Consider the following 22,581-nt stretch of genomic DNA (forward strand, 5'->3'; position numbering starts at 1 on the left):
CTTTATATAATTCAATAAAGCTATTACATCTAAACCCTAATTCCCAAAAAGGGATGGAGCCCCAGTTCTGCTCAAAAGAATCAAAGACTGAAACTGCCCACCAGGTGGCAGTATTACCCTGGACTGGTTCTGTGCGGCTTCCACTGCAGCGCAAGACCCGCGGTCCTGGGGAAGCAGAAGGTGCAACCAGGACTGCTTCCCCAGAGCTTGGAGTGAAACCCAAAAAATAACAAGACAAAACAAAAAACTCAGAGACCCGGGCATATGTTGAGAAGGCCTCATGTTTCTTAGACCCATCCTTCTCCTCCTCTCATCCCAGGCTCTTCTGAGGCATTGTTTATGCTTGGGAATAAGCATTTTCCGGCTTGCCATTCACAATGGGGGGAATTTCCCCCTTTCAGATAAGTCTTTTATCCCCCAGAGCTGCCAGCTTTCATTTCCAGTAGGGCCTGTGCTAAGAACAGAGGCAGACTTGCTTTCTCAGACTGCAGAGGACATCTCCTTCTTCTGGGAAGCCCAATAGCCCTGACTCTGGGACATGGGGAGTGGCAGAAGCCAGAGCTACTCTTGGTTATAGATTTCACTCATCCTTTTCCACCTTGACTTCAATAAATGAATTCAAGTCCGGACAGCAGGTTTTATGGGACTGGTCAAAAGATAGGGAGACAGGTCCATTTTCATCACCTCCCTCATCTTCCTCTTCTTGGAAATTAGGATTATAAAGTTCTGGTGGAAGGAGCTGGGCCTCAGCAGAAGGTAATCGGTCTGAGGGAGGCCCATATATACGGTTGGCTTTAGTGCCATGCTTAGAGTTGGCATCCAGATGGTAGCAGAGCTCTGTGAGGCGCTGGGCCCGGAACCGGGGAGGCCTGGCTACCCAGACACCTGGCTCATTAAGGCTGTCCTCTTCATCTGACATCAGCTCTTCTGTCACATCCTTCCACAGGTGTTGTTCCTCAGGTCCAAAATGCCTCATGATACTGGATCGGTTGGCAAAAAGCTATAGTAGGAGCCCAGGACAGAGATCAGGGAGAGAGAAAAAACTATGGATTAGGTTTGGGGAGAGGGTTTGTGTAGGAGGAAGTCTGTGTAAAATGTGCCTGAGAGAACCCAGCCCCCAAGTCAAATCTTAGAACTGACTCACCCTCCTCCTCCTCTATCTGCCTACATTCTTGGCTCTCAACTCTATTCTTAGATGCCATGACCTCTGGCCCTTCCCACTGGTGCTCATTAGGGTTTAGAGTTTAGCATCTTGAAAGGAAGGCCTAGAAACCTACCCGGTATCTGCGACTTCGCAGTTTCTTCTCCTCTTTTTCCTTCAGTCCTTTGAAGGGGTTCAGGGAGTTGCGGTACTCACGCCTCTTAGTAAGGAAGTAGGCTACACAGGCTCCTGGCAGGGAGAGAGAAGGGAGGGAGCAAAGAGCAGTGGTCCTCAGCCCTTTGTTCCCCCCTAACACTACTGGGAGGGTGAGTATCACTATTTATTTATTTATTAAATATATTTTTATTGATTTTAGAGAGGGAGAGAGAGAGAGATAGAAACATCAATGATGAGAGAGAATCACTGATCGGCCACCTCCTGCACGCCCCCCACTGGGGAACGAGCCCGCAACCCCGGGCATGTGCCCTTGACCGGAATCGAAACCGGGACCCTTTGGTCCACAGGCTGACGCTCTATCCACTGAGCCAAACCAGCCAGGGCAAGTATCACTATTTAGACGATGGGTTTTCTTGGAGTAATCACCCATCAGTAAACAAATTTTTTAAAAATCCATCATTTTTTATATTTTCTCTAGTATAACTGATGAAAATTGCTTAATTATTCATAATCTAGACTCGGTATTAATGAAAACTAAATCACCCACCTATAATTTTATACACTGTATATTTGGAATAATTTCCAGAGACTAGCTTCTGTCTCCATGCATTTCAAACCTTGCTTGTCCTCAACTACTCATGTATTTCCAGTGTTGTTCCCCATCGTACACATTCATATTGTGATACGAGCTTTGTTCCTGCACCGTTCTGGAGGCTGGGAAGTTCAAGGTCATGGTACTGGCAGATTTCATGTCTGGCAAGAGCCCACTTCCTGGTTCATATATTTTTTTTGTCTTCTCACTATGTCCTCGCATGACAGAAGGGCACCACTATTTTCAAAACCTCCTCTTAGGGTTAGCTCTCCCTGCCCACATCATTCTCTAACACTAACTCCTCTGGAGAGTTAAGTGCTGGAAAAAGAAAACGCCAATGTTTTTGTAACTCCTTCCCCCTTCCCCAATTAAACTAACCCCCATCCTACTCTGCTGATAGTGGATTACAAGTGCTTTCTTTTTTTTATCCTTGCCCAAGGATATTTTTTCCATTGATTTTTAGAGAGCGTGGAAGAGAGAGGGAAAGACAGAGAGAAACATCGATGTGAGAGAAGAGCCCCAACCAGGCCGGGGAGGAACCTGCAACCAAGGTATGTGCCCCTGACCAAAATCGAACCCAGGATCTCTGGTCTGCAGGCCGACGCTCTATCCACTGAGCAAATTGGCTTGGGTTCAATGCTTTCTTTTTTTTATCTCAGTTACGCCATTTTGGCATATACAGTGACAGTCCCTGGAAGCTGGGGTCAGTCCCGCCCACCATGGTCATTAACAGACCACAGGCCACGTGCCTGAGTGTCAGGGTCCCACTGATGGTTAGAGGCTGCAGGCCGGGGCTGTAGGGGGGTGAGGGGGTGCGGGGCTTGAGCCCAGGAGCCTGCCCACTGCTGCCCTGGTGTCAGAGGCCATAGCATTCCCATGGATGGGGCCAAGCAGACCAGAGGAGGTGTCAGGTCTGCTCAGGACTGGGTCTGACAAAGCTACATGTGATGTGGTATGCCCTGGACTGGAGCGGACAGAGCCACCAGGCCCATCCTGGTTCTGCGTCTGATTTGCGGGGTAGTTTTAAGCAAGTTGCTTCTCATCTCTTGGTCTGTCTGTATTCTGGTTAGCACTGCCCATTCTGGGGATCGAGCCTGCAAGTGAGAACTCTGAGGAGTCCTCTTGACTCAGACAGGTGTCAAGTTTCCAACTCTACTGAATTATGACATTGGCTTTCTTCAGCAGAAGTGTTCTTAATGCTTCAGGGTTAGCTACAGACAAATAACAGAAGAGCAAGGAAAATAGAAAGCCCAGGACAGAAAACTCAGGGACAAAAGGGCTGGCCTTGGATTCTGATCTCCTTTTCATAACACTGTAGATTCAGGCCCTATATAAACATCACGCATAAATAGTGTTCTAGCCCTTCCCTTCTCCCATTTTCATTTTAGACTGAGTAGGGGAATAAAAACGCTGTTAGAGGCAATCCTGTGAATATTGTAGATGAGAAGAAACCAAAAATAATTTTTTTTAAATCCACTCTTTTCAAATCACCTAAATCATCTCCACTATGCCTCTTCCCCTTTGCCCAGGAACAGGGAGAAAGGATGAAATGGGAGTTAACTTGGTTTTTCTCACCTTTCAGCTCCTTATCAGTGTAATTGTGGGGACTGGTCACCAGCTCCTGCTTGAGCTTTTCCAGAAGGAACTTCACTACTGAAATATTCCAAGAGGATTTGATGCTGCCACAAAGAAAAGAGAGTGAATAAAGCAATCAGCATTTTTGAAACTAGACAAATAGAGATTCCCAGCACTAATCAACTTTGTGATAAATTCCTCCATGGCAGAAGACAGGATATAAGAGGCAATTGTGTATCCAAAGCCTTAGCCTCATTGTTATATTAGAGCGGCCCCCTCAACTTCCCTTCCTCGGCAAAGTATGCTGTGACTCCTTTCCCTCAAGTGGATCATACCTTTCAGACCCATTGAACCTCTTGTCATTGGTGATGTGGTTATGCACATTGTGGACCAATTTCTAGGGGAAACAAACAAATAAACAAACACAGAATCAAACCAGGGGTGGATGTGATGAAACCCTCCTCTGGTTCCTATGCATTGTCCCCATACAGTTCTCTTCCTTTCGGAATCCTTTCTGTCAACGTCCTTTCTCAGCCAAAGAGCCTAAGCAAGTTACATATCTAATGCCCTCCCGTTCAATTAATTTGTGGGAAGACTCCAAAATCATCCCTGGCCTTGCTTCTGCTCCTGAGGAATATGATCACTAGAGCAGAGGGTCTCAGACATTTCCACAAACATACTCCCAGTAGCAAGGAGAGAACAGATATACATCAGGGCTATTATAAGTGGCAATTTCTTGAAGCCACCTACTCCTGCAATTTTTAAAAATTTCTTCACAACATATCTGTATTTTTTTTGCATTTTAATTTCTTTATTGATTAAGGTATTACATATTTGTCCTCATCACCCCATTACCTTATCTGTATTTCTTTTAATATAAAAATATCTGTCTGGCTGGTGTAGCTCAGTGGTTGAGCATCAACCTATGAACCAGGAGGTCATGGTTTGATTCCCAGTCAAGGTACATGCCTGGTTGTGGACTCAATCCCCAGTAAGGGGGTGTGCAGGAAGCAGCTGATCAATGATTCTCTCTCCTCATTGATGTTTCTCTCTCTCCCTCTCTTCCTCTCAATAAAAATATGCTTTAAAAAATATCTTCCAAATTTTTCTAGTAAAATTGATGACCCAGGAAAATGTTCCAGGTATATCCCTTTGTACATCACCACAAATCTCAGGGGTACACACACCATGGTCTGAAAAACAGAAACCTAAAATAACAGAAATGTAAAGTGGAAAGGTCCTTGGAGACTCTGTCACCCAACTTTCCTTTCACATCATTAAACAGGCTGTCTTTCAGCTTTGCTTATACACCTTTAATGACAGGTCCCCACTAGTTTTTGAATCGGCTTATTCTACGGTTGAACATTTCTGTTAAAAAATTCTGCCTTAGATGCTCCAAAATCTGACCTGTTTTAACCATAATAGCACCTGAAATATTTGAAGACAGCTTTCATGCACTCACAAAGCCTTCTCTTACCCAGTCTAAACACTCCCACATCCTTTAGCCATTCCTCGTGACAGAGTTTCCCGACAGACTTGTCATGAAACTGTGAGGATCTTTGGTTTGCTAGTGTCTCTCTTACAACGTGGCACCTGGAACCAAATCTAACTCATCAGTTGAGGTCTGGCCAAAGGGAGCATCACTTCCCCAAGTGGAACTCTACACTTCTAGGAACGAAACCCAAGATGGTGTTACCTTTCTCAGCAACCCCATCCCTACGCAGTGTCATAGGGTTCATTCATAGTGAACCTGTAGTCAAGCTCATTTTTCACATGGATTAACTATCTCTACCATTCTGCAGATTTTAAAAAAAATTTTAATGTAGGATTTTAAATTTCTTCCTATTAAATTTAGTTCTGTTGTTTCTGATTATATTTTCATCCAAAGCTCCCACAGTTAATGGATGTGAGAGGTGAGCTCTACCCAGTTCTGAGTTGATGGACTCATATCCTGACCTCAAAACTTCAATTTCAGCCCTAGCTGGCTTGGCTCAGTGGATAGAGTGTCTGCCTGTGGACTGAAAGGTCCCGGGTTCGATTCCTGGTCAAGGGCACATGCCTGGGTTGCAGGCTTGATCCCCGGTGTGGGGTGTGCAGGAGGCAGCCAATCAATGATCCTCTCTCATTATTGATGTTCCTATCTCTCTCCCCCTCTCTCTTCCTCTTTGAAATCAATAAAAATTATATTTAAAAAACACTTCAATTTCATATTCAGAAATGCCCAATTTACCCTTCTACCTCTATGGCTGACTGACCATATCAAGTTAGGAAATTACTGTTCATTTTTTTGTGGCTATGATCTCCACTCTATGAAAAAGACTATTATACTAGCTTCATATTTGATAGAGGTATTTTACCTCTTAGAAGTCCAAACTTAAGGAATCACAGGGAGATGTGAGAATGCTTCAGAAAGAATTTGAAAGAATTGCAAAAGAAGAAAGAAAGGAAAAAAAAAAAAAGGAGTTACATAGTTTCCAATTCAAGTGGCTTGGAAGAGATGAGCTGATAAAAATCAAACCAGGCTTGAAGTGGAAAGAGACAATATTCTAGACAATAGTATTAAAACTTGTGTAAAGGCTGCTGGCTAAAAGTAAATGGATTTCCACAAGGGGTGGCTGGGATGCACAGCATTCCAAGAAATTAAGAGTTCTGGTTTGGTCCTTTTGGGTCCCTAGAAGCAATCCACAGACTAGTGAAGATCTGCAACTATCTCTCTCCCTCTAAACCCAGTCTGGCACAAGAACATTTTAAATTTTCTTCTGCGATGGGCAGCAAAGTTCCCTGACTGGCCCTCTAGATCAGTACTTTGCAAGTACTATAATGAATGAACATACTGCATACCCCCCAGAAGGTCTGCTGTTCCACCAGACTCTCCAAAGGGCAGGAAGAAACCAGGCCTCAACACTGAACCTCTTACTGGAGGCAGTAGGCAGGAGAGGAATGGAAGTGACAGAAAAAAAAAAAAATCCTCATTTTATGCAAATTAGAATTATCATACATTTACTCATAAATTATAAACACTATGAAGTTTGGGGAAATCCCTCAATTTCTATCACTTGCAGCAAAAGAGGACCTCTTGGGTCAGGAATCCATGACAAAGAAATTACACCCATTCCCTGTTCTTGATAAGTGAGGAGATATCCCGGAACATAACCAAAATTTGAAATGAAGGTTAGAAACCAGTTAAAACTGATTATGGTGTCTTCCTTCCTAAGGAAAATCCCTCAATGTAAAAACAAATCAAATGAAAGGGAGAATAAGGTAGGATCCCTTAGGAAAAGGAAGAAAGAAGTAATGTAAATAAAGGAGGTATAAATGTTTTCAATCTTTGCTAAGACTGTAACAAGAAAAAATGGGCAATACTATATATTGTGATAAGATTTTGGTTGGATGTGAGTGGTGATCTCCACTCCTAACCAGAACTCTGAAGTTACTCCATTAGCCATTATCCAGGGCATGGAAACCCATTATAGTCAATCTGAACATTACAGTATATGGCTAAAGAACACCCCAGAAAGACATTTCGGGGCACAGATCCAAAGGACTATGGTCACCCTAGAACAGGTTTCTCAACCTTGGCCCTATTGACATTTGGGCCCAATAGCTGCAGGGGGCCGTCCTGTGCTCTGTAGGATGCTGGACAATGTTCCATACCACGGCTTTCGACAGAACTAGATCAGGTCAGTACTTTTTCTGCCAAGAGCCCTTAGACTCACTAAAATCCCCAAACTTTTACAACTGAGCTTAGTGTCTAATGGGCCTTTGCACCTTCGGGTTTTGGGACCACCTCAGGACACTCAGACCTTCTGCCCAAAGGGCCCCTTGCTGCTTCCCCTGAACACTGGTAATTTTCAGGCCGTTTCCAGTGCCTTCAGTGGTCAAACTGCTCAATCCCTTAAAGATCTTCCCATTAGGATTATTAGATCCCTGGGAGATGTGATATAATGCTCCCCTTTTTGTTTCTTTTATTAAAAAAATATATTTTTTTATTGATTTCATAGAGGAAGGGAGAATGAGAGAGAGAAAGATAGAAACATCAATGATGAGAGAATCATTGATTGGGTGCCTCCTGCATGCCCCACACTGGGGGTTGATCCCACAACCCGAGTATGTGCCCTGACCAGGAGTCAAACTGTGACCTATTTCATAGTCGAGGCTCAACCACTGAGCCACGCCGGCCAGGATGCCCCCACTTTTAAATGGAACATATAAATTTATCTGGAAAAGCCTAAAAAAAGTTCCATTGAGCCCAGCTGGCATGGTTCAATGGTTGAGTGTCGACCTATGAACCACGGGTTACATGCAGGAGGCAGCCAATCAATGATCCTCTCTCATCATTGATGTTTCTCTCTCTCCCTCCCTCTCCTTCCTCTCTGAAATAAATATATATATATATATATATATATATATATATATATATATATATATATATTTAAAGTTCCATTGATAGGTGGGGGACTGCCTAACCCTAGAGCTCTGGAACAATCTCCTTCTTGCCTCTCCCACTCCAGTAAGATTCAGGATACCATGCATTCAATATGGGAAGTTTAAAATCAACCCACACTTTACTCCTCATTTATCTTTCCAGACTGAAGAAAAATTCATAGAAATTGAGCTCACTCACAGAGAGTACCAGATCCCGCTTGCGCCTGGAGTTCTTCTGCCCACTCCCTCTGGTCCTGCACGGGGAAGCAGTAAACCCTAGAGAGTGTCTCAGCTCCCCAGCTCCCCCTGGGCCTGACTCTTCCAAGGCACCTTCCAGCGCAGCAGCAGCACTGAGCATGTCCTCGGGGCGAGGCAGTGGCAGCTTGATTCCATTCTCTGGCCCTGTCTCTGAAGTTGCCCGCTGGATAGCCAGTTGTGTGGCTGGTGAGAGCTGCTTGGCATAAGCAGAGACCAGCACCCGCTGTACTGCACCCTCAGAGGCCACATAATCATCCACCAGCTAAGAACATAAAAAAGAATAGCCTATTAGCCAGCCAGGCTTAGGGGAACCTTGTTAACCATCAATCTTTGGCCAAGGATAATGAACAGAGAGTGGAAAGCAGGGGGCAATCTAGCACAGTCTTTAATGGTCAATGGCTTGTTTCTGTGGGACTCCAATAAGAGTGTTGGGCAAATATTTCTGTGTGTACAGGGCTTCTCGTGTTGGATCATTACCATAGGACTGATGACGAGGATAAGGCATGTTGCTGATGCTCTATTTGTGAGGGGTCATTTATGATTTGCTCTTGGGTATAAGAACTGTAGCTAGGTAAGTGTTTTGCCTAAAAGGGGTTGGGGGAGGAAGTGATGACAAGAAAGGAAAACCAAGAGAAGGAACAGAAAATAAAATGGTAATAATAATAGAGAGGAAAACAGGAGAAAAAATGGAAACAAAGGAAGAGATACAGCGTCAGAAATCTCTAGAGAAGCTGGCACCAACTCCCCCCTCCACACACACACACCCATGCCCTTTGTGGGGCCAGTCTGTGCCCTCACCTTGATCCTGCCTCGGTCACATCCAACTGGCACTGTCTTGACATCTACTTGCCTGCCTGTGCCCTCACTCAAGGACATACCGGGCAGGGAAAGGAAGGAGGGAGGAAGGGAAAGAGGGAAGAAGGAGGGGGATTTCTGCAGCTAAGAAAACGAAACAGTGAAAGTGGGGGTGGGGGAGAAGGCTGAGACTGATAGACCTGTGAGCTGCTTTTTGCGCTGGGAACTGTAACTCCATCCTGCCGGCTTGGACGCCTTCCCTGCCTGGAGGAAGCACAGCTCAGGGTATTGCCTGGCCTGGGACCCTCCTGCTTCCTACCACCTTCCCAACTCCTCCTCCTGCGGCCCCAAACCACGGACAGTCCTGGCCAGGCACAGCCTGAGGACACAGGAGTAGCTGTCACCCACCCACATAGCTAGGCCTTTGGGGAGCCGTGACCAGCTGCAGTGTGCACTGGGGGGCACAGGGGAGTTGATACATTCCTTTCTCAGACCCACGATGGACTGGGCATTGCATCCCTTCCATCCACCTGTGTGTTCTCCTCAACTCTTGACTTGTCTTGGCCGGAGAGGAAAAGGGAACGGGGAGAGGAAGAACCTGGTGGGGGAGAGCTGACAGACCTCCCACGGTCTCTCAAGCGGCTGCACATCTGATATGTTCCCATCTCTGTGATCTCTATAGTTGCTCCATCTCCCTCTCATACTTCCATGTGTGACATTCTGCAGTTTTTACTCTCCTCAGCCAGGATTTGCCTGCTCATATGGCCTTGAGCAATAAAGAAACTGAAATAGCACAAAGTACTTCAATGTCTTTTCCTGCTCACAAATATGCGGGCTTGCCTCCCTCCTTCTCCTCACCTTATTCTCTTACTGTTAACTCTTAGTGGCCCACTTCTTTTCCTCATTTCCTTTCCTCTACATTCTTCCCACCTCACCTCATATTCCCTCTAGCATAAATTCTCTTTCCATTTAGACTCACCTTTCTTTCCTGTGCTCTTTTTTCACTTTTTCTCCTTCCTCAACCCTTCATTTCCGCCTTCCTCTTTCCCTCATCTTCTCTTCTATTATCTTTGTCCTTCCCCTCTCACTTTTTCCTTCTGTCTCTCTTACCACTTCTGCCTCTCCCCTCTCATTCCCATCTCTCTGTACTGAATTCCTCTTGGCAAGCAGAGGGCCCGTGATGAAATATAAATGAGCCGTCTGTGCATGGCAGGCATTCCCGCCAGGAGAGGAGAGAGCATGGAGCAGCTGAGACAGCCGTGGAGAAGGTGCCGCACAGCTACTGAGAGGGAGGGAAGGGCACCCCATCACCACACACACCGGAAATGACCGACTGCCAAAGAGACTATGGTTCAGGGAGAAACAGGAGTGCTGATTACCCTGAAGACAAAGGAGACTTGGTACTGTCTCTATTTTATCACACGTACAAACAAAAGGAAGGCTTAAGGAGGGGGAAATACAGAAAGAGAGAAAAAAGGAAAAGGCCAGGAAAAGCACTAAGAAGCAACAGCACTCGTGTTCTGCTCTGCAGCAATATACTCACGGGATTGAGCACTGGGGCCCCCTCACTGGCAGCCGGGGTGCATCCCGGGAGCCGCCCATCGCTCTGAGCGGCGGGGAAGCCCAAAGGGCCAGGCCCTACAGCCAAGGCTGCTCCCAGCTGCTGCTCGAGCACCACCTGCACGCCGCTGCCCACGCCGTCACGCTCCTCTTCCGTGGCAGCCACAGTCCTGCAGGCTCCCCCGGGACTCTCCTTGAGAGACCCAGGCTCCTCAAGGGGTGAACCACGTGCCTGGCCGTCCCCATCTTCATCAGGGGTGGACCCCTGGCCTTGCCTCAGCTCACCCACTTCCTCCTGGAGACGTTTTAGCAATTCATTGTTGGCCCTGGCAAGACCCAGCGCAGCCTCAGCCAGACCCACTGCCTTATCCACCCGCTGGTAGATAATATGCAGGAGCTGCTCGGAACTGTGAACCGCCAGGCCATGTCCGGTCACTGTGATGGGGGTGCTGGGAGGAGGGTTCCCACTCTGAGAGCCTGTGGTGCCCCCACCGGTCTCGCTCTTACAGGCACAGCAGCAGCATCTGGCCTCACTGCCACTGGGAGGGGAGAAGAGGATGGTGGCACTGAAGGACATGCTGGTGGAATAAGGAGCCACCTCGCTCACACTGCGGGGCTGCTCCCAAAGCTGTCCCCGGTCGACTGGACTTCACGAGTTTGTAGGAAACACCGGCCTCTGGATTCACTTTTCTTTCTCGTGGAGGATGGTGAGCGGAGCCTGGGCACCAGGCGGTGTGTTCTGCGAAGGAGTAGGCAAGCCGCGGAGGAGCACACAGTTCATGGCTGCTTCTCCCCGTCCTTCAGAGAGAGGGGGGCCTTCTGTCCGCAGATCCTGTGCTCCCCTCGCACCACACACCGGGTGTCACATGCATCCGTTACCGACAGGGGGGTGCCTTCACAGGCTTTCCTGATGAGCACAGTTCAGAGGGCAGAAGGCATTTTTCCTGCACCCAAGCAGGGAACCCCTACCACTCCAGCCTAAGGAGCAGGGAGGGGACTGGAGAGAACCCACCAGGATCTGAAAAGATTAGAAGATTAAGGAAGACAATGTAGATCTGTAATGACACTATTGCATTTCATTGCTTTGACATCATGCCTTAAGGAGTTCAGAACATTTCACATAGGTTATCTCATCCATCGGGCAGCTCTAGCAAGCACGTTACGCCAGGTCCAGAGAAGAGACAATGTGAAGAAGTCACATATTCCTTTCAAGGTCAGAGGAAGACAGCAGAATCCAGCTATCTATTTTCAACCTAGTGTTTATTTTTCTGAATTGATACCACTTTTTGTTGACATAAAGAATCATAATTCTGTCCTCTCCGTAATTTTCATAAAGATGCATTCAGAGGAAGACTCCTACTAGTAAATAAGAAATATGCTGTCCTGGCTGGTTTTGCTCAGTGGTCAGAGCATCAGACCATGAACTGAAGGGTCTTGGGTTCGATTCCCAGTCAAGGACATGTACCTTGGTGGCAGGCTCGATCCCAGGCCCTGGTCGGGGCACATGTGGGAGGTAATCAATCCATGTGTCTCCCTCATATTGATGTTTCTCTCTCTCTCTCCCCACCCCCCACCTCTTCCCTCCCCTCCATGATCTCTAAAAACAAAAAGTCAATGGAAAAAATCCTCGGGTGAGGATTAAAAAAAAAAAAAAAGGAAATATGCTGATCACTGCAGTCCCCAATATGTCACTGACCTCACACTATCATATTATGAATGCTTTGGTGGGGGGGGGGGGGGGAATGAAAGGAAACGCTGGATCAGAGAACTGAGCTGCGGTAAACCAGGGCGCAGCGCCCCTTGCTGTGTTGCATACCTGGGCCTCCACCTCTGCAATCCTTCAGCCTATAGCCCCGAGAGATCCCTCCTGGGATCCTTCATCTCCACTTCACATGCTCCTTAAGGGAGAGGCAAAGCTCAACTGGAATGTCTAAGTAGCTAAGTGCTGCCACTGCCACATGACCAGTCCCTGTAAAAGGAGAAACCGGAATATCAATGATAAACCAAACTGCCTCTCTTCGGAATCACTGTAGTTAAGCAACTAAACTACTCCAGGAGAGAGAGGGGAAAAAGGTGTGGGAGGGTTGCTTTGTACCACTGAGAACACTCAAAGGAATTTCATACTGTCATCTTCTAAATGATGCTTGATTATAGAAAAAAAAATCCTTCTGCCTGAAGCTCCCCAAGTGACAAAATCTTAAGTATGTTTACAATTTCCTCAAGACATACATTTCTATCTTACCCTGTAAATTATAACATCACAATTAAAAGGAGAGGAGGAGGTTAGGAAAAATTTCTGCATATTGAGATTTTTTGTTTAGTTTAGTTTGGGATTTTTTTTGAATCAGCAATCTCATTTCAGAAACAGGTAATATCAATGCCTCTGAGGTACTAAAGTGTAAACCTGACAATACATTTTCACTACATTTAGTTATTAAAGAACTAGAGGCCCAGTGCATGAAATTCGTGCACGGTGGGGGGGGGTGTCCCTCAGCCCAGCCCGCACCCCCTCCAATTCGGGACCCCTTGGGGGATGTCCGACTGCTGGTTTAGGCCCAAGTCAGACATCCCTCTCGCAATCCAGGACTGCTGGCTCCTAACCACTCACCTGTCTGCCTGCCTAATGCCCCCAACTGCCCTCCCCTGCTGGCCTGGCCGCCCCTAACTGCCTCTGCCTTGGCCCTCACCACCATGGCTTTCTCCAGAAGGAAGTCAGACATCTGGAAGATGGCTGGTTGACCCAGTCTAATTAGCATATTATCCTTTTATTAGTATAGATAGTAATTTAAAAATATATTTTTAATTGATTTCAGAGAGGAAGGGAGAGATAGAAATATCAATGATTAGAGAGAATCATTGATAGCTGCCTCCTGCATGCCCCCCACGGGGGATCGAGCCCACAACCCAGGCATGTGCTCTGACTGGGAATCGAATCATGACCTCCTTCATGGTTCATAGGTTGATGCTCAACCACTGAGTAACAGCAGCTGGGCAAGAATAGTCTTTAATTTGTTCTTTTCACCCTTTATATCAAGAAATGCTTTCCTGCCCTGGCCGGTGTGTCTCAGTAGGTTGGAGCATTGTCCACTAAAAGGTGGCAGGTTTGATTCCTGGTCAGGGCACATACCTAGGTTGTGGGTTCGATACCTGGTTGGAGTGCGTACAGAAGGCAACTGATCAATGTTTCTCTCAACACATCAATGTTTCTCTCTCTCCCTCCCTCTCTCTCTCCTCTTCCTCACTCTAAAATCAATAAAAATTGAAATAAAACTGTTATTCTCTGGAGCATTTGAAATCTTAAAAAAGAAAGAAATGCTTTTCTGTGCCAGATATTCACTTGCAAGAGCTGAACTCAAATCCATTATAGCCTCTCTGTCATTAGTCACTGGAAGGCACAACTAAGCCTCAAATGAAAGGTTAAAGCCAAATTAAAACTAAAGGTTAAAGGAAAGCACTAAGTGATTCCTATGTCAATTCATGGATAAATCATTTCTATCTCCTTTTCCTTCTAAATAAGGGCAAACACTGCTCCTATAGGGTTTTTCATTTTTTTAACCAACATCATGCAAGGAGTTTAGTCTGAAACATGGGCATTATAAGACAAAGAAAGTTAAGTTATGTAGATACTAATACACTACATACTAATGCTTGTCAGTTGGGTTCAGTATTTATAAAATCAGAAATTAAGATGCATCTGCCCTAGCTGATTTGGCTCAGTGGACAGAGCATCGGCCTGCGGACAAAAGGGTCTGGGTTGGATTCCCGTCAAGGGCACATGCCTAGGTTGTGGGCTATATTCCCAGTAGGGGGCGTGCAGGAGGCAGCCAATCAATGATTCTCTCTCATCATTGATGTTTCTCTCCCTCTCCCTTCCTCTCTAAAATAAATTAAAAATATATATATTTTTTTAAAAGATGCATCAAATTGGGACACTGGGTGGGGACAAACTGGTGACTGCTATACTCTTGCACCAAACACTCTTTCTTGCAAGAGGCCTTTATCCCACCTGCCTGAGGTCCTTACCTTGCCTACATGCTGTCTGCCTTGAGCCTTCCCTCCCCTTTAAACCATCTTTCCCAGGTCATCTTTCCCAAACAGCACTAAACTGGAAATGGGGGGAAAAAAAGGCGGGGAGGGAGGTCCTTATCCTGCTGCTTCACTTAAGAGCTGTGTGAATTTGGGCAAATTATCACTTTTTTTCTGAGCCCGGAGTTCTCATCCCTGCCTACTTTGAGTGCTTTTGTTAAGATTATCTACAGAGTAAGGCACCCACAGAGTAAGGCATCCACAGAGTAAGGCACCCACAGAGTAAGGCACCCACAGAGTAAGGCACCCACAGAGTAAGGCACCCACAGAGTAAGGCACCCACAGAGTAAGGCATCCACAGAGTAAGGCACCCACAGAGTAGGGCATCCACAGAGTAGGGCATCCACAGAGTAAGGCACCCACAGAGTAAGGAACCCACAGAGTAAGGCACCCACAGAGTAAGGCATCCACAGAGTAAGGCACCCACAGAGTAAGGAACCCACAGAGTAAGGCACCCACAGAGTAAGGCACCCACAGAGTAAGGCACCCACAGAGTAGGGCATCCACAGAGTAAGGCACCCACAGAGTGCTGGTACACGGTCAGTGCTCCACAATAGCAGCTGGATGATATTATGACTATTCCTGAAACATTTGTGTCCCACCCTGGACACCCATCCTGATTTCCTAATCTTAAAAACACACACAAAACAATGCAATGGCTTGAAATGGAATTTGAGTGATTTCCCTTAAATGTAGTCTCAAATTTCTAAGAATAAATTCAAGTCTACAAAGATGCATTTATAGGTACAAAACCTTCTATTGTGCAAATCAGAAAGATAATTAAGAAAACAGAGTACTTGCAATTTATTTACTATATCTGGCTTTCGACTAAGAATAATATTCAACTTTTCTTGCATATTATGAAACTGAGTTTTTAATAATAAATATATTTTCCTATTGTGAATTCTCTTTGTTCCTCAAATTTTTTCTGCTTTTCTATTTTGTGTATTAATATACTTTGTCCATTTTAGAATGTCAGATTCAGGACAACAAATGGGTGTTTTCCTGAATTAAGTACAGTGCACTGTAGCACAATGGGAATTCAAATAACTCTTTTTTGATTTCCATAAATATTATTGCTGACTTAATTTCCCTGCTTCCTGCAATAGTCTCCCACATAAACTCTAAGACATTGAAATGAAAGGACAAGGAAAGAAACTGGGTCAGCATGGAATAAAGGAATATTTCACATTATAACATTTACTAGCTAGATAAATGCTGGATAGTGATTAAAAACAAACCACTAGCCCTAGCTGGTTTGGCTAGGTGGATAGAGCATCAGCTTGCAGACTGAGGGGTCCCGGGTTCAAGTTCGGTCAAGGGCACATGCCCAGGTTGCTGGCTGGATCCCCAGTAGGGGGCGTGCAGGAGGCAGCCGATCAATGATTCTCTCTCATCATTGATGTTTCTATCTCCCTCTCCCTCTCTGAAATCAATAAAAATATATTTTAAAAAACACTAATTTCACTAGCTACATATATTTCCATTACAGAAAATGAACATTATTTTAAAAAAGAAGTTTTTCTAAAAATCCTTTATATGTAGTAACACACTAAAGAATGAGTCACCAAAATGGATTACCACTTCTAAGTACTCGAAGGGAAGACAAAATCCCGATATGCAAGGAACTAACAGTGTATGTGAGAATGGGAATGTCTAAAGAACAAAGCAGCCCAGCCCGTGTGGCTCAGTGGTAGAGCATTGATCTATGGACCAGGAGGGGCAGTTCGATTCTAGTCAGGGCACATGCCCAGGTTGTGGGCTCAATCCCCAGTGTGGGATGTGTAGGAGGCAGCCAATCAATGATTCTCTCTCATCTCTCTCTTCCTCTCTATCTGAAATCAATAAAAAATATATTTAAAAAAGAAATGTACATTTCAATAATTTTGATATTTTCCTCACAAATATTTGGATAAAAAAAAGAAAGAAAACTCATCTTCTTTAGACAGTTCAGGGTGAGACTATCCATAATCTTAACTATTCCTTTCTTCCCAAGTCACATGTATTTTTGTTAGAACTAAATATATCATACTCTTGGCAGCTCCCTTGCTTGCTTTCTACCCATTTTGAGTTTGAATTTTCTGCATGACTGAGTTCACCTCCAAACTATGAAAAATAAAAGTTTTTTCACTACTAGATGTGTATGATATGGTATCATTCAGATGATATATGCTTTATAATGGGCCCTTGACTCATTCAGGGTCATGCTAGCAAAGGACTTCCTTAAATGTGATTACTAAAAGCATAGCAATTCATGCCATAATTTTCATTTTAAGAAATAAAAAAGGAAAATGCCACTTAAAGCTGCTGCTGTGCTGGTCAGCCCAGCTCCTCCATTTGAAGGTGCAAAATGGCTCACTTGTTAAAAGGTCCTCTGGAAACCTCCTTCTATGAAATGAGCTCTTGCCCTAGCTGGTTTGGCTCAGTGGATAGAGCATAGGCTTGCAGACTGAGGGGTCCCAGGTTCAAGGCTGGTCAAGGGCACACTCCTGGGTTGCGGCTCAATCCCCAGTGGGGGGGCGTGCAGGAGGCAGCCAATCAATGATTCTCTCTCATTAATGTTTCTATCTCTCTCCCTTCCCTCTCTGAAATCAATAAAAATATTTTTTTTTAAAAAGAAATGATCTCTTTATCACACAAGAGTAGGTAAGCAAATACCATAAAATACTACTGTCCTGCAAAAAAAATGTAAGACCTCATTTTCAGGGGTTAAAGAGAGATGTAGACCTAGAAGGCAGAATCAGGTAAAATGAAAAGGATTTTACCTAATCAAAAAAGTTCCAAGAATAATTGTAGAGTGGTATGAGTTTTTAACTCAGTATAGCAGTTTTTATTTACATTTGCTAATATGCAACTTGGTAAAATTAAATTTTCTGGCTTAAGCTTTTTATATAAATATGCCTGATAATAAGGATTCAGCCTGCATTTCTGGAGAAACTGAAAAATAAAAAACTAAAGCTATATCATGTGCCCAGAAAGCCCTCAGCAAACGTTAGTTGATTAAATATTAGTCAAGGTGGGCACCAGGGACAGAACTATTTCCGAAGAGACAGTGTGATTCAGCTACAGGCAGGGTGGCCGCGGGGATGAAGGGGGAACAGAGCTCAGAGCTCAGGCACTGCCTCCGAAGCCACAGGGAACAGGGCGACCCGCCCGGGGCCCAATCCTGGGAGTCCCGGGAAAGGCGTGATTCCCGGGGAGGTGGCGGCCAGCAGAGCGGCCCGAGCCGCTCGGGATCTAGCTGGGATACCGGGGGTAGACAAGGTGGCCACGAAAGCTCTGCGGACTCCAGTTGAGGGAGGCCCCGGAATTCCCGCTGTGGCCCCGCTAGGCAGCCCTGCGCGGTCCCACCACGTACGCCCCGCACCACCGCGCCAGCTGACTCAGCGCCGCCAGACCCGCACGCCAGCGGCTGAGGGAGACCGCGGCGCCCGTGTACCCGGCCTGCGCGCGCACGCGGGGAGGCCCCGCCCCGCCTGCCCTCTGGCTCCCTATGATTGGCAGTTAGAAGTGTGGGGGGAGCAGAGCCAGGGACGCTACTGGCTCCAATCCACAGTCACTCAACGAGCAGGGAAGGGAGGGGCCTCCTCAGGGAGGGACACGACGGCAGGCTTTTTCAAGGCCGCTCAGGCGCCATCTTTAACTTTTTTTTTCTTTTTTTTTTTTTTTAATTTCCTCGCTTTTGTTTCTCTTACAAAGCTGCGTGTACAACATTACAAACACAGTGGCCACAAACCGGTCCCCCCCTCCCCCTACACACAAATCAGTTTCACACCTTTGGTGGTGGGAGGCTTTTCGGTCCTGCCGGCCTTGGTCACAAACCTTTCCATCCCTACAAAGTGGCAGTTCCCTTGCGTTTCAAGGCGTTTTCACCTCGAGGGGCCTCGCGGATTCCCAAACAAAATCAACTAAGTTCAGCTTTGCTTTGCTTTGGTAGGAAGAGCAAGCCACGATATATTCGTGAGAGGAACTACCTTTCTGACAAAGAGAGAAACTCAAAGCAAGGCTACCGGCCGTGAGCCTCGGGCCCCGGTCAAACCCGGTCGCCTCCAGGTCGGGGCTGGGTGCGCCCCGCGCCCGGCGGAGCCCGCCCTTTCCCGGGAATGAATCCGAGAAGTGAGGGTGAGGACTGCAGAGCTGCGGAGAGGAATGAAAAAGGGCGAGACTCCATTCGAAATTTCCAGCCCTGCCATCACTACGGAAGTCACTAGAATGGACTAGATTTTCCAAGTTCTGCGGGTCTCAACTTGTAGCACGGTCCACGTTTGAGAACAGCTATTAAGCCCTGGTCTGGCTTGCATTGCGAGGGAATAAAAAGACATTCCGTTCAGGTACGAAGTGCAGAGAGCCCACACAGGGCCGCTTGCAGGGTAATGGGATTTCAAGGTCTGTACGAATAACTTCATCGCCGTGGTTACCTAGGTGTCTCAGTTATTGCTTGAAACCAGGACGGCAGGGGAGGGATGGAAAGGCATGGCCATCCTCACCTTGTGGTAACGACCCTTGACCTTTGCGGTAGGTCCTAACCTTCTCCTGGTGCTGCCACCCTTGGACATTCCCGTTGCTCCCTCGCCACCCCGTCTGCTGCAGTGCCTTCACTCCAGTCTGCAAACACGGGGCTGACCGGGAATATAGTTCGTGTGACTCCTAACAGGAGACAGTGGCTCTGTGACAGAATGGAATGAGAACGCAGCTCAGATAACTGGAGGTTCTGCTCTCTAAGCTTGTTGTCCTTCAATTCATCTACTTTCCTCCGTAACTGAGACTTGAGCAGACTTTTTATCCCAGAAATGTGACAGGGTAAAAAAGCATTTCTCATCCCTCCTATGTATTATTTGCCTCTGCCTCCTCTGACCCCTTCCCCTCCCCACCTACCACCAGGAACACTTTTTGAGAACCGGATCTGACTGGATTATTTTCCTGATACTTGGCCAGCTGTGGGGCTTTTCAAACAAATCCCAACCTATAAACGACAATTTTGTCAAAAAGCCAAGAGAGAACTTCCCTCCTTGAACACACCAACCAAACCACACACAGAGGCCAAAACATACACAGCTGTACACTTAAGAACAGAGACAATAAAAAGCAAAACCACTTAGGCAAAATAGTCACTAAAAAAAGGCTTTGAACCACAGATTCAATAAATTGCCTACCCTCATTTGCCAAACGGACTGTATACTTCCTGGCAATTATTTAATTATTCACCAATCTGATCCTTTAGAAGAGGAGCAGGAAAATACAGTAAATGCATACAGAACGAGGTGCTTGAGTATAGGCTACATAGTGTAGAAATTCTTCTAAACTCTAATTTGCACACAAAACCCTGTGTTGATCACATTTGGGAACGCAACAGAAAAAAAAAAAATCACAGTCTAGGGGCTACGTTGCACACACAAAACCAAAGGCAATCACTTTTGAAAACAAAACCTAATGTGGCATGTATACACACTGTACACATACACAAAGCACAAAGCCCCGAGATAAACCTTTCCGATATTATTCGCTTATGAAATACACACGTACTCATGAACATGTAAGACACGCTGTAAAGGGGGCTCTGACCCACTCCCCAGGGACATGATAATATCCACACATTTTTAACCTATTGGCCTTGGACAACTGCCACATTCGAGCCACTTGTTTTTGGTTCTGCGTGAGAGTGTGTAAAACGCACGCCAGCAGCTTTGTGGAGTCGTAAATCTCCGCTTCCTTCGGCATTGCCGGTGGCAGAAATTCACATTATCCCTTCAGCCCGCTTAAAAAAACGAAATCTAGACTTCCCGAGCAGCTACATTTTTTTTAAATCCCTCGACCATAAAAATTTACCAGTTCTTAAAATGTGATAGCAAAAAGAAAAAGAAAAAAAACTCTATAAATTTGACTGGAAACAGTTGTACACGATCATCCTGCTTCTCAACTTCTTGGTATATTTAAAACCTTGCCGAGGAAAAAGGAAGAGGAAGAGAGACAGAAAAAGACATGGGGGAAAGCGCAAATTCCCCTTAGCCACGGTTTCCTCGCCCCAGCACTGCCACAGATCTCTATTTTTAAAAAATTTGAACACACACACAGAGTAAAGAGGGGGAGGAAAATGGAAAAAGGATACCCGAAGGTCGTATGGCTCTTTGTATTCGTGTGTGTGCAAAAAGGAGGACTCGCGGAGCCCGAGCCGGCAAGCCCCGCCCCCCCCCGGACGCCCGTCCGGATTGGCCGCCGGCGGCCGCGGGGCGCCCCGCCCGCGAGCACACGCGCGCCGGAGGCGCGGGCCCAGTGGGGCCCCCTGAGGGCCGCCCGACCCCCGACCCCAACGCCCTCCCCCCGGGGCCCGGGGCCTGGAGCCCGCTCTCACTACCCACTTCACCTCTTTTTACTTCCCAGCCCTCCCCTCTCCCGTCCCCATCCGGCTCCTCAGTGCCGGGAGGCCCCGGGGCAGGAGACATGGCCCCGGGAGCGAGCTCCTGCCGGCAATTGGCTAAACTTGGCCAACCGGTCGGTGAAGTTCCTACGGGGGTTTAGCGACGGGGACTTGGCCCGCGGGGCCGCGCTCAAGGTTCCCAGGCGGAGTGTCTCCGGCCACGTCTGCGGCCTAACGCTCCCGCCTTTAAGCGAACATGCCTGCAACATGCACCTTTCTTCAGGAGAAAGCAGTCTCCCTCTCTCGGGGGTGTTGTTGCTCATCCTGACTCCCCGGTTTTCTCTGTTGGACTGACTCCTTTCTTAGGAACCTGAATAAAATGGCTTCTCTTGACCTCCTGCCTGAAGACCTGGTTGCTTGTACCTGGATTTGTTTTTGGTTTTTTTTTTTAGTCCTCACCTGAGAATATGTTTGTTTTGTAAATATGTTTTTATTGATTTTAGAAAGAGAGTAAGGGATAGAGAGACAGTGACCGGCTGCCTCCTGCTCGCCCCTCCTGGGGATCCCGCAACCCAGACTGGGAAGCAGCGGTGGCCTCTGGCTCCCGGGTGGAGGCCACCCCCCTGAGCGCCCCGCGGGCGGGGACGTGGTTTAAGGATTTGAGGGGAGAGAGAGGAGAGAGGAGAGAGAATGTGCTGCCTCCCGTGTGCGCCCAGACCGGGGATCAAACCTACGACCTGGGTGTGTGCCCTGCCTGGGACGTGGACCCACCGCCTTTTGGTGCCCCGGGCAGTGCCCCCACCGCCCGGCCAGGGCTGGGCCTGCGCTCGCGCCCCCATATTCTGATCCCATGCCCTGCTTGTTCTGAGTTCCCACGGCTCTCACCTTTCACCCCTGATTTTTATTCCTTTGCCCAGGTGGTCTCCTGCGCCTGGAATAATGGCTGCCTCTTCTCTGACCAGTTTGTATCCATTCTTCACCTGTTTCAGTCAACACGGACCGCTTCCTTCTCTGTCCTCCTCTCCGCGTGAACTTCAAGCTTACTCAGGGAAGCTGCACTTCATTGTTTTACATACTTCAGTAATTTCACACTAGTGAGCGGCTGGAAATCAGGGATCATATCTTTTAAACTTCGTTTTCCATTCAGAATCTTTTTATTTTTTCATTCTTACTGCACCAGCTGGCATAATAGACATTTAGTAAACACTGGGGGGAAAAAGTAATTTATAATTTTTTTTTTTAGTAATTTATAATTAAGTGAGTGATTTTTTTTTTTCCTGGCGAAGACATGAATTTGGAAATTCAGATCCCATGACAAGAATTTACCTTCTATAGCAACTAACAGTTGATAAATACTTACTGCGCAGGGACTGTTGTGAACACTTTACATATATTTACTTATTTAATCTCCACAGTAGTGAGTAGGTATTGTTACCCTCATTTTATAGATGAGATGAAAGAACAGAGAGTCATAATTTTACTAAAGTTATACAGTTAATAAGAGAGACCTGGGATTTGAACTCAGAAAAATCCATCTCCATAGCCCAAGTTCTTAACCACTATTCCTCACTGGCTCAAGAGCACAGCTCTTAAAAATATTGTTACCTGATTTCATCC

The 22,581-nt window shown here is 46.5% G+C and overlaps 1 protein-coding gene across 2 annotated transcripts; it reads right to left on the reverse strand.

The window, feature by feature from the left end:
• Positions 1-263: 263 nt before the first annotated feature.
• On the reverse strand, positions 264-20,747 carry C5H14orf93 (chromosome 5 C14orf93 homolog). 2 transcript variants are annotated; one of them, XM_008158522.3, is made up of 7 exons: positions 20,716-20,747; positions 10,507-11,541; positions 8,110-8,430; positions 3,821-3,882; positions 3,486-3,589; positions 1,278-1,390; positions 264-1,000 (listed from the first exon to the last, which is right to left on the reverse strand). In XM_008158522.3, exons 2-7 carry the CDS (start codon positions 11,098-11,100, stop codon positions 581-583), a joined length of 1,614 nt encoding a protein of 537 aa, XP_008156744.2. In that variant the 5' UTR covers positions 11,101-11,541; positions 20,716-20,747; the 3' UTR covers positions 264-580. The 2 variants fall into 2 exon arrangements, with proteins under 2 accessions (XP_008156744.2, XP_054572418.1); XM_054716443.1 differs by lacking the exon at positions 20,716-20,747 and adding an exon at positions 19,097-19,118.
• Positions 20,748-22,581: the final 1,834 nt, after the last annotated feature.

This window comes from Eptesicus fuscus, chromosome 5 (genome assembly GCF_027574615.1).
Source record: "Eptesicus fuscus isolate TK198812 chromosome 5, DD_ASM_mEF_20220401, whole genome shotgun sequence".
Taxonomy (NCBI): Eukaryota; Metazoa; Chordata; class Mammalia; order Chiroptera; family Vespertilionidae; genus Eptesicus; species Eptesicus fuscus.